Below are 15,995 nucleotides of genomic sequence, written 5' to 3'. Positions count from 1 at the left end.
TCGCGCTGTTCAAAAATCATCCACTAATGCGTGCCTCTAATTCTTGCTCTTTAGGAGAATCTCAATTTCAGTTGCCATGGCAACTCTTCAACCACCTTTTCTCTTCCTTTTCCCTGTCAGGAGAAGATAATTCTCTCTTGTTCTCCTCTACTTGCAGTTTTACACCTCTCTCTTTCATGCTTCAGTTCAAATAGCAATAATAATTAGTTTTAGAGGCAAATACTCGGCAGTCGACTGCAGCTTTGATTTGTTTCATCCGTTTTTCATTCATGAAGTTCGAAATGTATCACTTACCCACGTGCTCCTTGCTTAAAAGGAACTGAGTTTCAATGACGCAATTAAGTAATAATAGGAAAGAATCATTTTGTGAAATATATTGTTGGTGTGTTTAAATTCCGCGCTATGAAATTCTGATACTCTCTTGCCTTTAAAAGTATTCAGATCATATGAAAGATGATGATTTATTCTGCCGAAATCTATGTTTTTTTCCTTTATTCGAATAAGGTAATGTTAATTTTCAGTTCATTATAATGAAATTTCCCATTGAGAAAAAACAGCATTTCCTACATCTCCCTCTTTTGCTTTTAATCAAAGTTCTAGATCTGCAAAAGTTGCCACTGTCATTTGTGTTTTGAATGGAGGGGGTGTCATAATTGAAAATAACGCGCGTTATTGATGCCAAATTTAAAATCATATTTACTATATTTCGACAAGCTAGGAATTTCAAATATTAAGTCAATTCTAAACTTTCTCATCTCATTGAAAACCGAGTGCAGTGTCCACAAAGTCACCACGGATCAAGCACAAATTATTAGTCTTGAATAATTGTCTACCCTAATTTAATCGTCCAATTTAAGTTATTGAGATAGTTTATATATTTCGCCGACATAAAAAATCCTCTGCAAGAGATACTCATAAGCATTTTTAGCTTCCGTATGCTTCCAAAACTCATTGATTCTGTTATTTTACCAATACCACTTTTTAAACTTTATTAAATAAAAAAAGTAGTGTGATCCCTTTCACGAAAATTGTCTAAACCCTTTATTCCAGACTTTAATCCCGGTGGTTTCTGGAGTATCTCATCTCTTTTTTTTTTCAAATTTCAGATATACTTTCAGGAAGTTTTGCTGCACACATCACTCTAGAGTTTCTATAATGAACTGTTGCCGACGGTTAGGGATTCTTTCCTAATGATGATACGAAAACCTTCAACTATATCATTTAGATTAGATTTACATCAAATTTAAATTACCCGGTCGTTCCTATAGCTTCAGTTTCTGGGGATTATTAATTTAATGCTTTGGAAATGGTATTCAAATGTGTGACAGAGGGTTTGATTTCATCTAAGATAATGCTAAATTCTTTACGGGGTTTTCACTTCTCAGTCTTTTCTTTAAAAACAAATCTTGATTATGTGGTATCTGATCTCTTTCAAATAAGAGAACAGGTAGGGAAAATACATAAGTGCAAATTTACTTGTGACATTTCTATGTACGTAAAAATTTGATGAAAATGATAATGGTTTCAGTATTTTCTTTGAACAGATAAATTGCATAGTGGGATCTAGTTCAATAACATGGAGATCCAGATTCCTTTGTTGCAAGCATAAAAATAGTATAAGTCAGGGCTTCTTAAACTGTGGGTCGCGACCCCCAGGGGGGTCGCGAGACTACTGAAAGGGGGTCGCAAAGATCTGATACTTTTCAATCATTATAAATAAAATTTTAAAATTAGTATACACACTACGTACAAATATAAATACAAATAAAAATCATACAAAATACTATTGTAGTTTTATTATAACTATTTTTTGAAAAAAGTGGCAATGCAAAACTGTTATGTTGGGCCTATAAAGGAAAATATGGAAGTAGCATTTAAAATAATAAATACAACGCGCTCCTCGATTTTCAACTGAACGTTCGACATTGATGTCTGGCCGCCGGCGTCAGTGTTTGCAAGGTAACTTAGTGATTATAAGTACCCAGACGCCGCGTCGCCTTACAGCTTACACATACAATACGGAAGCATAATCAAGCTAGGCTAGGCGAATGGGCATATTATTTTTATAAAAGAATAATAAAAAAAATTTAATTAAAGCTTCTTTTTCGGCGTCTTTGTGATACGGTGCCTTTGTGCGCTGCACACTTTGAACACGCCATGCGTCGGGGTTGATCTGATCGTAATTTGTTGTCATTGCACTGGTAAAGATTCGAGTGTAGTTATTTTTCTGTTTGTACTTCAGTTTGGACTCAGCTTTGTCTTCGTAGTGACATGTGTGTATTTACTGTGTAATTTTCAGTTGGTGTTTTTAATTATTACGTTAAAGTTCAACTACATTTTGTTTAATTATTTATTATTATTTAACCATCATGGATAAATGGCTAATTAAAATTCCAACTAATAAGTCTGCCACGCCGTCACAACCAAGTTGCAGTGCTTCAAATCCGACTTCTAGCAAAACAAAAAAAAAGAAAATATGACGAATCATATTTGCAGTATGGCTTCACATGCTCTTCTCACAACAATGAAGAACAACCAGTGTGCTTAATTTGCAAAGAAGTTTTGGCTGCAGAAAGCATGAAACCGTCAAAACTGCAACGACATGTGAATACTAAACATGCAACGTTATCAAAAAAGCCAATAGAATATTTTGAGCGTCTTTTGCAAACATCAAATAAAGAAAAGAACACTTTGGAGAAGTATGTTACTTTGAATGATAAATATCTATTGGCATCGTATGAAGTTTCGTATTTGATAGCAAAAACGAAAAAGCCTTTTACTATTGGAGAGCAACTTTTACTACCTGCAGCTATAAGAATGTCTGAAATTGTTCATGGAAAACAGTATGCTGCTGAAATTAGTAAAATTCCATTATCAAATGACACTGTGTCCAAAAGAATTTCAGACATTAGCAATGATCAATTTCAACAGCTTCTTATGAGGCTTAAAGACAGCTCAAAGTTTGCAATACAACTGGACGAGTCGACAGACATTTCAAAAATGGCACAGTTGTTACTTTTTGTTAGATATATTTATGAGGGAAGCATTCATGAAGATATACTGTTTTGTCGTCCTCTGGAAGGTCATACTCGTGGAAAAGATATATATAAAAAAGTAAATGAGTTTTTTGAAAAAGAAGGATTAAATTGGAAAAATTGTGTTGGTGTGTGCACGGACGGTGCTGCAGCAATGACCGGACAAGATCTTGGTTTTACAGCATTTGTTAAAGCTGGAAATGATCATATTACATTTACACATTTTATGATTCACCGAGAGGCACTTGTCGTTAAAAAAATTGCACCAGAATTAAACACTGTGTTTTTTGATGCAGTCAAAATCATTAACTTTATTAAAAATCCAGCACTTAATAGTCGATTGTTTAAAAATTTGTGCATTGATATGGATTCGGATTATACAAGTTTATTGCTACATGCTGAAGTTAGGTGGCTATCAAGAGGTCGAAGTTTGAAACGATTATTAACTTTAAAAGATGAAGTTCTTATATTTCTAACAGAGCAAAATTCTAATTTGGCCGATTATTTTCAAGATAATTTATGGCTTCTCCAGCTATGCTATTTGACAGATATTTTTGATAAAATCAATGATATGAATTTATCAATGCAGGGAGTCTGCGTTAATATGTTTATGTTAAAAAATAAACTTGAGGTCTTTGTTAAAAAAATTCTTATATGGAAGAACAGAGTGGAAAGTGGATCGCTCGAAATGTTTCCATTTACTGACGAGTATATAATTAGTAACAATATTTCAAAAAAAGATACTCCTATAACAAAAATTATAGTTAATCATTTGAAGGATATGGAAGTTTACATGCATAGGTATTTTCCCAATGATATCGATACACAACAATGGATTTGCAATCCATTTTCAATTGAAATGGAAGAAATTAATTTTTTAAACTTAAAAGCACAAGAAGAATTTGCCGAATTAACAAGTGATACTACCTTGCGACTTAGATTTTCTCAAGTGCCTGTGCATGAATTTTGGATAGAAATCAAATCAGAATATCCCCTACTATCGGAAATGGCAATGAACAAATTACTGCCATTTTGTACAACATATTTATGTGAATCAGCCTTTTCCACATTAACTTACATAAAATCAAAATACCGTTCAACTTTAATAAACGTTGAAAATTTATTACGATCTGCACTAACTCAAATTGAGCCTAGATTTAATTATTTGTGTAAAAATAAACAATCACATCCGTCACATTAATATTGTTTGATGTTAATAATATGTTTTTATCAAAAAAATTGTTACAAAAGTTTATTTTTTCTATTGAATATATAGATATAGTTTTATGTTTTCTTATAAAAAAATTTTTACAAAAGTTTATTTTTTCTATTGAATAAATATATATATAGTTTTATGTCATTCTATTTATTGTGTTTTATTACGACCGATATCCCGTCAACGTTTCCAATTATATATATGTGAAATGAATGGGTACGTATTCTTTAATCCTTATTTTATTAACATTGTAAAATAGTGCGATATTACATCTACATCTACGGTTAATATATATTTCATTATATGGAGGAGGGGGTCGTTTAAAATTTCCTAAGCTTGAAGGGGGTCACTATATAAAAAAGTTTAAGAAGCCCTGGTATAAGTGATAAAGGTCCTGTTTACCAGTAAAGTATTTCATTAAACCCAATTTAAGGATAACTACTCGCAATATTTATTCATTATTTTTCTTAAAAGTATTTTTTTAATTATTATTCCAAACTAAAGGTTGAAAACTAAAAGCAGCAATTTTTTTTTATTGTTGAACAAATTTTATGATAAACATATTTAAATCGGTATCTAAACTAATTTGCCGTTTTACAGCCAATAAGAAGTATATAAGTTTTATTGACCTTTATTATAAGCGCCATGTGGAACGGTTTTCAGAGAATATATGCAATTAAATAAGTGAATATTCAGTTTTGAAACATTAATAGAGGTTACCTTATTTTCCTGTTGTTTAATAATCTCTTCGATTAAATTTTTTTTTTAGCAATAATAAAAAAAATATTAAGAATATATATGAATACAGGATGTGTCACAATTCCCTCGAAGGCTTATTACGCTTATAAAAATAGTATTCTTCGAATGTAGCAACTGTTTTATTCAAATAATAATGAAACATTAAAAGTTTTAATAGTGCAATGAGTGCAGGTTTCATGTGTGCGGCCGACACTTCCGCCTTTAGGTAATAGTGAACATTTTGAAAGTTGTACCTCACATTCGTGATTCTCTTAAGGTTAACTTGTTTTCTCCTATTTTTTTATCACAACGAGTCATTTTTAAAGGTTAGCTGATGTTCGCAGTTTCCTAACTGACGAGCTGCGTCATCTTTGGATTGGACCCGTGTCGGATAACGACAATTGACTTCTTTCATGACCGACATGCTCTCCAGACTTAACTTGCTGTCATTTTTTTTTCATGTGGTCAATCAAATATTATGTGTTTATGTCCCGTAATCCAACAGAATTACGAAGAAGGATCACAACCGTGTTCACTAACATTGATTGCAAACATGTTGCAGAGAGTGCGGCAGGTGCTTGATGGTTTTGACATTTTGGTGTTTGATGGTTTTAGACTTTTAATCCTATCCATAACAGAAGGTTGACATATTGAGCATCTGTGAAAATATTTCAGATGTTTCTTTATTTGATAACGCAAAATGTGTTGTTTTATCCATAATATTTTGCTCGTGTTTCAAAACTAAGAGGGAGTTGTGACACACACAGCATAAAAAAACACAATTGTAAATAAAAAAACACAATTGTTGCAATGGTAAACAATCAATATGATAACGTTTACATTTAATGCGCTTAAATTTTAATCTCGTAGAATTGGACGCCCGGTGGCAGAGTGGTAGCGCTTCGCGCTCCCGTGGCGCAGGTCCTGGGTTCAATCCTTGGGCCTGGCAAGGTTGACTCAGCCTTTTATCCCTTCAGTGGGTCGATAAATGAGTACCAAGCATGCTTGGGAACTAAACACAGGGTGTTCCTCGTTTGGCAGACCACCTGACCGGAACATCTGCTCCTGCACCCCAGAGTCCAAGGTCAAAAAAACTGAGACGGACACAGTAGGCCTTGGCCCTCCATGGGCTGTCGCACCACTGAGTTTTAGTCTAGAATTGGAAACCAAATTTGGAATTAATTCCGGGGCTATAAATTATAACATTTTGGAATAATACAACTTAATTTAAATGATTTTTTAAATTAGGAATAAAAATTATTTATCGTCTACAAGCAAAAATAATAAGCAAAAATTGGTATCGCTTGGCAAATCAAGCAGAGAACATACATAACACATTCTAGTCCAAACTATTAATATGCATGCGAAAATTAAAAGTGATTTCAGGAATTTTCTCAATTTCACTATTCTGTCTGAAAGAATTACTTTTATACCAAAGAGAATAATACTTCGATAAATAACCGAATTTTTTTTTCTTCTAAGAGCTTCGATAAAATAACATTCAAAAATTTAAAAAATGCAAACAAATGGTTTAATTCCAGTTCAGCTCGTAATAACTGAGTTTTATGTAAGTTACTAATCATTTATTAAATTTTTCTTCCGTTAGCACCGCGATCTTGTTAATCAGAAATGAATTAATCAATATTTCTTATTTTTTTTTTCAAATGGCTGGCACTGATCATTATTCTTCGCCTTAGAAGATGCCGGAATTGTTACTCATTTCACGTTACCCAGTGGGCACCTGTGAACCAAAGTCACGGGGACGAGCAACATTTCCCACGCCACACTGCCACAAACCCGTTTATAGGGTGGGCCGCATTCACACATCACACACAACAGAGGACAACACAAGAAAGAGAAACATCCATGCCCAGAGATTCGAACCCGCAGACATTGGCGTCGCAGTCAGGCGCGCTAACCGCTCGGCCACCTTGCCGGCTTAATCAATATTTATTTTCCAGCAAACAACTAAAACCTTTAAAAAAAACGGTAATTAAATAGGAACATGACAATCTGGTTACTCGCTTATTCTACAAATGAAATCGAAACCAAATTTGAAAAGTTACAACAGAGTAAAAAAGCAGCGCCACCCAGCGACGTTTTTGAAAATTTAATCAATAAGCCGTTGTTCGCAGAAAAAAAACTTTCCGCTGATTGTTCGTCACTCCAAATGTGCTACAAAACTACTTTTAGAAATATAAATCAGAATAAAGCAGTATTGAATATGAGATCTCAGAAAGTCTTTCGAATACTTGCTGTTTTAATAAAAGAGTTTTTTGGTGAGTAAGTTTAACTTGGTGACCAGATGTTTGCGAAAAGTAAATTAACTTTTAGGTGTGAAAGATATTTCAAATTCCCAGTTTTTAAAGTGAATTATTATATTAAAGGAAACAAAAACTGCGAACTTTTCAAATATTTGTTAACTGAAATGACAGTCCATAATTCTCTTCAACTGAACTTTATAATATAAATTAAATAAAAAAAATGTATGTACAAATAGCAGTTATATTTCTTTAATAGATACAGTAGAAACTTATAAAATTCGTATTTACGTTCTTCTAATAAAAATGGTTTAAGATAGATTAAATAATAACAACTATAAAAATTACAACTGTTCAAAAATCAATGCTTTTACATTTTTCCATTTCCTTGGTAAATACGGTTGTTTATAATCAAATGTTCTACACCTAAATTATAATAATCATAAAAATTAAATTTAACCTCTTTAGGAGTAAAAGCTGATCTTTTTTTTATTATTTTTAAATAATATTAATATTATGGTGATAGTTAAAAATATACTGTGCGTCGGCTGTTTTAAGATCAATACTTTTAATTTTCCAGATAAATATCATTTCTTATAAAAAAATCTTTTGACATTAAATTATGCTGATCATAAAAAAAATACTAAATTCAAATTCATTAAAAGATTCATTTGAATTACATTTTTCCAGCTCCATTTTCATATACTTTTACAAAATCTGTCAATCATTCAAATTGCAGCTTCGTGAAATTTAATTGAACACTTTAAAAAATCATTTCTGATTTTTGAGTAAGAATAAAATTTTTTTAAAGGTAAATTTATGGCAAGTAAATACATTTAGTTAAATATCCTTCATTCTATGGAATGTTATTGCAGAATTTTGTTTTCGGTTTTAATTTTTTTTTCTCGTTGAGGTCGTTTTGTAACCGTTATTCGCATTGCACTGGCGTTAAAACCATACCTTACAAAGCTAATAGCACCCCGAATAACGAGATTTTTTTATGTCAGCATTGATCATCGATCAGAGTTGCCAAAATAAAATAAAAACAAAGCTCTTAAATGTAATTAAGCCAAATAATGAAATTTTCACGTACTAAAAAGCTATTTTAACGCTTTCACCACCAAATTCTAGTACAGACAATATTTTGGAAACTGTAGAAATTTTATTTATTTTATATTGCACGAAAAATATGGTTCCAATCGTTTACTCAGAAGATAGAATAAAAAATTTACTTTAGTTTATTTTTGAGTATATCTCAGGAATAAACGAATCAAACCAAATATTTATACTCATAATTTTTAATACTCATAATACATTTTTATAAAGACTCTATAGCTATCGCTAATCCCCGGAATTGCTTCGCAATTCGAGTTCTTTTCGCTCTCTCATTAGATATGATATTTCCGTCTAGATTTGCATACACTTTTATAGACTGAAGATAAATAGTTCAGAAAACTTTTCTCTGTGCAAATCTCAAAATGCATATTAAAAATAATAAATGATTATGAAATTACTTGAAATTAGCTTTGGATAAATGAATTTTATAATAGTGTGTAAAATTTTTTAATTCGTTTAAAAAATTGACGGTGCACGTATAAAAGTAAAATTAACATTAAAGAGTCCAAACTTTGAACTCTCTTCAGACCAAATTATATTCCCAAATTGCTGCTACCCCATATATTTTGGGAATCAGAAACTTGAATCTATGAAGTGCGGTTATTCAGCGCGTGATCCAGTGTGTTTATTCAGAGACAGTGTATTTTCTGTCTCATTTCATTACTTAAAATATTGTCTGCACTTATTAAATAGCATGTTTTAAATTACTCCCTTGAACCATTGAGATTTTTTGTCCTAGAAAGTTAATATCTTATCATTTGTTCACAACGTTGCTCCTTTATTCAAGTTTCAGTTCAACGTTACTCCTTTATTCAATTACTCAGTTATCAGTTAACGTTATTCAAGGTGGATCGCTTTTGAGCACTATAAATTCACGCACAATAGTAAATTTTAATTTGAATTTATGATACATTAGGAATTTAATTTAGTAATGAATGAAAAGATATTCCCTTAGAAAGACATGGCTTAAAGCTACATTTTACGGCCATTGCTTAGTAAGATTCAGTTGGCGTAGTTTCCCTAGTACAGGGATGGCGAACCAATGGCACGCGTGCCATTTATGGCATGAGACACAATATTCTGGGCACGCCACCGATCACAAAGTTCAGTATAAAGCATATTAACAATTAAATTGAAATTAAAAAAAAACAAACAATTATTAACAAAACAATTTACAATTAATGCTAAAAAAACAATTAATAACCATAAAAAACAAGCTAACAATAAATAGCTAGCAAAAAAAATTTAACAGTCCTGCTTAAACTAACATCTTACAACCTAATATAAGTTATTTGTCATCCAATCCGCAACAACAGAAGTCACACTGATGTTACTTTAAGTTGAATTACGCGTATAACTGAGACATTGCAAAATGTATTTTTTTTTCATAGTAAATAAAGAGTTTTGAGTTGATAGTATTTAGTATTATTATTTTCCCAATAATCACGAAGTCAAAATTATTTGACAGCACGTCTATGACCTCATTAAAAATTTTTTTGAAAAAATGGCACATTGTTGCATAAAGGTTCGCCACCCCTGCCCTAGTAGATGCCTTTAGCATTAGATGTTGTTTATTGTTTCAGAGTTATGGTTGCTCTCTCGCTTTGAATTTCAGTTCTTTGTTTCCAACAAAAAAAGCAAAGAAGTGGTATCACTTTTTTAGAGACATATGTATTAGTATATTATGTAATGAAGATAATTCTATTAAAATTATGTAACAATTATTAATAATATTTCAAAAAAATATTTATTTTTTTTAAAAATATTACAATGATCATAAGGTTTTCCATTCACGCGGCATACAGTTCTTTACTTGATTATTTGTTATATGAATCATAAAAGCAAAGGTTCTTCGATGTTGCTTCCCATGATATGGTTGAAATGTGTTCAGTATTGCACACCAACCACCGTTACTTCCTAGGCTAATTAGTATCCATTTAAGTTTGTATACCTTACAACAGTGTTTCCCAAACTTATTACTTTTCTGTACCCTCTCTACATTTTTCGTAACGCTGTGTACCACTAATAAAAAAAATTAATGTATTTTTTACTATAAAAAATTAGACAAAAGTTAAAAATTGGACAAAAGTTCAAAATCACAACTGGCAGTTGACACCACTAATTATTAAGTGTTAACTCTGCAAAAAATAGCCAATAGAAAAATAAGTAATCGTAAATTTTCATGTCTAGCTTTGTTTTTAAATAAAAATTATTAAATTTTTGTTTGTTGCAAGATATTTCGCATAAGAACGTGTACCCCCTCTAAACTGTTCCCGTATGCCTGGGGGTACGCGTACCACACTTTGGGAAACACTGCCTTACAATATATAATGAATTACTGAACACAATAATATACTAATAAAGCTAATGAAAAGGAGTTTATTATTATTTTATTTCTGAATTACTATAATTCGAAAGAGGATATTGATAACAAAAGAAAGAATAAAGCCTTTACATTTTCCTTAAAAAATATTCTTGACTAAATAAAAAATCATTTTTACTTTAGATTCTTTTCAGAAAAGAAATATTGAGAAACGCAACCAATCAGGTGATAAAAATTAATAATATTTTAAAAAAATACTAGATGCCTCATATTTGAGGGAAAAGATAGAATTAAAGATACTTTCAATTTGTTTTGCATTATTCATCTTATATCACAAAAATGCCCTTAAGAAAACAACGTGTTTTTTTTTTCTTTCTATTATGTAGATTTTCTCAATTACAGAAGATCCAGTATGAGAAACAGATTTGAGATTTGGTATTTTACTCAAACCTTAACCAGCATGACTCATTGCATTCTTTTCAGATACCATTGGAAATGGGGGGAAATATCAAAATTAATGAAATGTCAGAGGCAAGAAACTTTGTGGCTCCTAAATTTCTTTAAAAAAATTATTGAAACATTGTCTGGCAAAATATTTAATGTTTGTATAATTTCGTTTTATCTGAGAACCAAATGAAAGTCGTCCTTTTGTACTGAAATAAATAAATCGACGTTATTTTTAAAACTCTATTCACGATGAGGATGAATAAAAGATTCCGTTCAAAAAGTGAGAGTCACAGTTTGTATCAACATATGTGTTCACCTTCCTTTATTTTTCCCTGCAAATGGTTTATGAACTGTAATTTTATAATGTAATCTAATAATGTATCAAATATATATATAATTTATAAAAATAAGAACAATTTCATAACTACGGAGTTCTGTTCTGGTTTTCCCTCAACTGAGGAAACATATATATAATTTATAAAAATAATATATATATAATTTATAAAAATATATATAATATATATATAATTTATAAAAATAAGAACAATTTCATAACTACGGAGTTCTGTTCTGGTTTTCCCTCAACTGAGGAAACATTTTCAAAAAGTTGACTTTAGAGACTGTTTCCAATCAAAAACATTTGTTCGACAAAGTTACTTCAGTATCAGAGGTAACTCTGCTTTTAGAACTTAAATTTAAGGAGAAAAAAAAGGAAAATACATTTTTACACTGTTTGTACATTTTTCAAATGTAGGACCAGAAATTTTTCCTGAGTTTAACTCATAGAGAAATGCATGAAATTGTTTCATGAAGTTAAAAAAATCGCTAAAGTAAACCCAGTTGTCCGCTTAAAAAATATTTTTAGTAGAACTTGTTAATTTTCACGCCTTTTCAGAAACAGTGAATTCGGAAGACAAACGAACTAACACTAGAATGATGGATGGGGCCAATTTGTCTCTCATTTTTTGTTGCTCTGTAAATTCGAAAAATAATTTACTGAAAGTGTTGAGTAATTTTTACTTTCCATAATTTAATTGATTATAAGTGCTTATTTAATCATTCATGGGTTAGCCTTATGGGTTAGCCTTTTCTATGGGTTAGCCTTATCTATTATATGGGTTAGCCTTATCTATATCCGTTCATGGGTTAGCCTTATCTATGAACCTCAGAACTAGAATGAGAGTAAGAGTGGCCCCTGAGATATATTTTGGTAGGTATCCCATGAGATCGGGTTTTTCGGGGGATCCTCTAGTAGATATAAGGTATCATTAAAAATATCAGAGTATTTCAGCATATGTTTATTATTTTTAGAGAAAAGAAAACTCAATTATCTAAGAAACTAATGCATATGTGTTCTTGATAAGCCAGTGTTCCATTTAATAAATAATTTTACTAAATTGAATTAAATACCAACGAATTTTCACGCTCTGGTCAATAATATGTTTTTAATTAGATAATTAGGATTATATTTTAAGATTTTGGATGCCCAATCCACACACAAACAACATGGTCCAACTGATCCCTTCTGTCTTTTTAGGTACTCAGCAATCTCCAATTTTTCTAGTGTTAAGTTGTTTTTCAAACAACTAGTGTTGATAAAAATTAAAATGATAGATTATTTTTCTCAAAACTTTGTTTTTTTTAACTCTTAAAGTCTCGAATTTTAACTTTATTTCATGCATCCACTGTCCGAATTTCAGGTAAAACAAAGAGACAGACAATATAGTTGATCCCTTTTATTTTTATAGATTTTAAAATTATATTTCGTTGTAAACTTTAATCTGTCCCTTAGATGTACTTGATTTACTTAAAGTGTGTGATCCATATTTCTTCAATATTTTTAATATTGAACATAATTTTTTATTATGTTCAATATTTAAAATATTGAAGAAATATGGATAATGTCTCTTCTTCATGTCTCTTCTTCAAATATGGTCTTGTATTAACGCCCCACCTAGTGTTACAACTGAAACTGCCAGGTATAGTATGTATGCATTTACGACTGAAATATATAGAACGTTTGAAAATACGATGACTGGCCACCTGGCAGTTTTTCTTCTACAAGTATAGCAAGAAATCATTTTTAGGGTGTCCACAGCACCTTGTGTTTAATTGTAATCTAGAATTTCTTGTAGTTTCTTTTAGATTCCGTAGGATCAACTTTTTTTTATTAAATTGTAGTATGCTTTAAACAATAACACATTTATTTCGTTTGGATATGTATGAGACCAGTATAGTGCCTTTTGTTAGAAAAGTGAATGAATAAACTTCGTTGCTTTTGGATTGAGCCAACTAAGAAAAATAGAAGTTTTGTTTCTTCTCATTGCTCCAATCATAGTAATATTACTTCTCATACATACTTCTCATACTTTTTGTACAGCATTTGTCAAAGCCTGTATGAGGAAAATTTTTTTTCACTCATTGCGTTATGCTTTTTTGGACCACTATTTTATAAATCAAGGACAGCCTTAATTCCCTGATTTTCCTGAGATTATTGACTTGTTGTTCTTTCAAGATATTATTGAATAATCCTCGCATAACTTTTTTATTGTATATTGTGATGCCACAATGGGCACTACATATTTCCTTGTCTTTAAAATATTTTTAATTGCTTAAAATTACTTTTTTTCTTAATCGAATTATATTTAGTTCAAATCAATGAATTAATCTCAATAGAAGCGAACATAAAATATTTTATTCTTTTCTTATCGATCAATGTGACGGATAACTTTTTATTTCTATGGTAATGGAGACTCATTAATTAACTGCCTCGCCTAATCAAAAACAGAAATCTATTTATCTCTTTATTACTAATTTCTTACCTCAAATATGTTTCAGTTACATGGTAACTCTGATAATTCTCCTAGTCTTGTTGGAAATTCGCGATCACTAAAGTATTTTCAAACCTAATATTGATTATGCAGTGTTGGCTTTATTTCGGCAATGCTATATTTCGATAATTCGAAAATCTTGGATCTCTTCTTCATGCTGCTGCGTCCGTTTGGAATAAATTCATTCATTTTCAATTTCAAATTTGTGGTGATGGGTGTGCCCTTGCGGGCCTCCCAGTGCCAATTGTTCAAATATCATTAATGTTATCAAAATCTCTCGATGTGGGAAAGGGTTCAGTATTGATCTCTCTGGGGAATTTTCTTTTCTTTATGATTTTTGTGTTTTAAATATTCTCTTTTTGAATATACTAATTCTTACTTTACTAAATAATTTTTTTACTTAACTGATTTTATTTTTATCTCCAGGAGTCAACTTTACCACCCCTATGGTTTTTATATGGCGATCAGCTTCTTCATATACATTGGCTTTGTAGACCTGTGGTATCGGAAATCGGAATGGGTGTTTCCTCTGAGTGAAATCAACTGCTCATAATATATTGCATATGCACTTAGGTCAAAATTTATGCAATATCTCCAGCCATATATCCCACAAGTTGCGAAGGGATGCTAGTTTATTCTTTTCTCTAGTATAGGAACGAGTTTTTCGATCATCAAATCTTTAAGCTCTTGGTATATGGAAGAATCTTTCGAAACTCATAGTTTCACTAAAAGTAGCTCTGCCTGTAAGTGCATTCCACAAGGTTTTTATACATTCATTGCAGGGTTTGAATACACTTACAAGTAAAATTAAATCCGTATATGCTCTAAATTCTGCACTGTCATTACTTTCCACTTATTCCCAAATACACGAGTTCCCTCGATATTTGAATTCGTGATGACAATTTTCTCGATGTGCTTTGCATGAAACAATCGAAAAGCAGACAGTCTGTCAATAATTCTTGAGGCAGGCTCCGGTGTAAAATTCAAAATATTCCTCGATACTCATCAGTCTGTTTGCAATGGAGGATCACATCTATACTGATTCGATTTATCCCTTGATAAAGGTGCAGTCCGTAAATTAAAAAAGTGAATTAGAAAGTTAAAAAAGTGTGACATTCTAACTTCGACACGATTTTTTCATTATCTGATTCAGCCAGCATTGTATCACAAATGTCTTCATCTGATAAAGGTCAATCCATCATTGCGTTTATACATAAGAGCACTGCTAGAAGTCAGATCAGGTACAAGAGTTACTAACTACACATATCTATCACACGATTTAGAAACTGTGAAACTCAAAGGAGAAAGGAAAATCCCCCCCCCCCAATGTCTTAATTGATTACGTATTTCATTCTGATCTATTCAAAAACAGTTGCAAGGAATAAGGGAAATTCCCTGAAATGACTTCGAAACATTTGTACTGACTACACATCTTTCTCCCGACATTACATGACTAAAAATTACATTACTGAAAAGCTAACATTAGATGATAGAAATGCTAAAAATAAAAATAGTAAACTCACCAACTTAATGCATAACAAAATTAAAAGTGAAAGAAAGAATTCTAAAAAAAATTATCAAACAGCAACTGTCGCAATATCAACGAATGCGCACTGTTTACTATTACTCTAGATTATTGTAGTTGAAAAGAGAGGACGCCATCAAGTCCAAGGCAAGACCCATTTTGTCAATGGTTAAAATGTTTTTCACGCAATGGAATGCATGCCTTTAAAAGTAGATTAATTATTATTATACAAAATCTATTTATAATATGTATTAATAAAAAATGTATTACTCATTTATAAATATATAAAATATGAATCTACTTTTATCGATAGAATTGCACTATTTGCTTTTTAAATGTATGGCATAAATGTATTTTTTAATAATGGCATATTTAAAGGAACAAGAGCACAGTAAACATGAGCTTCTTTTCGCAAATTGGCTTCCGTTTCAGTTATCTGAAATGAATATAATTCTTATAAGAGCAAAATAAACGAAGTCATGATGCCACAACAAAGAGGGTGC

At 31.2% G+C, this 15,995-nt stretch overlaps 1 protein-coding gene across 1 annotated transcript; it reads left to right on the top strand.

The window, feature by feature from the left end:
* Positions 1-2,577: 2,577 nt before the first annotated feature.
* On the top strand, positions 2,578-14,504 carry LOC147814192 (zinc finger BED domain-containing protein 5-like). The gene is made up of 2 exons (XM_087160255.1): positions 2,578-3,114; positions 14,394-14,504. The coding sequence occupies exons 1-2, from the start codon at positions 2,578-2,580 to the stop codon at positions 14,502-14,504; spliced, it is 648 nt and encodes a 215-aa protein (XP_087016381.1).
* Positions 14,505-15,995: the final 1,491 nt, after the last annotated feature.

Source organism: Parasteatoda tepidariorum, chromosome 3 (assembly GCF_982258835.1).
Source record: "Parasteatoda tepidariorum strain Cologne lab strain chromosome 3, Ptep-v5.0, whole genome shotgun sequence".
NCBI lineage: Eukaryota > Metazoa > Arthropoda > Arachnida > Araneae > Theridiidae > Parasteatoda > Parasteatoda tepidariorum.
The sequence above is the reverse complement of the archived record's forward strand: the minus strand, read 5'-3'. Positions and strand labels throughout refer to the sequence as shown.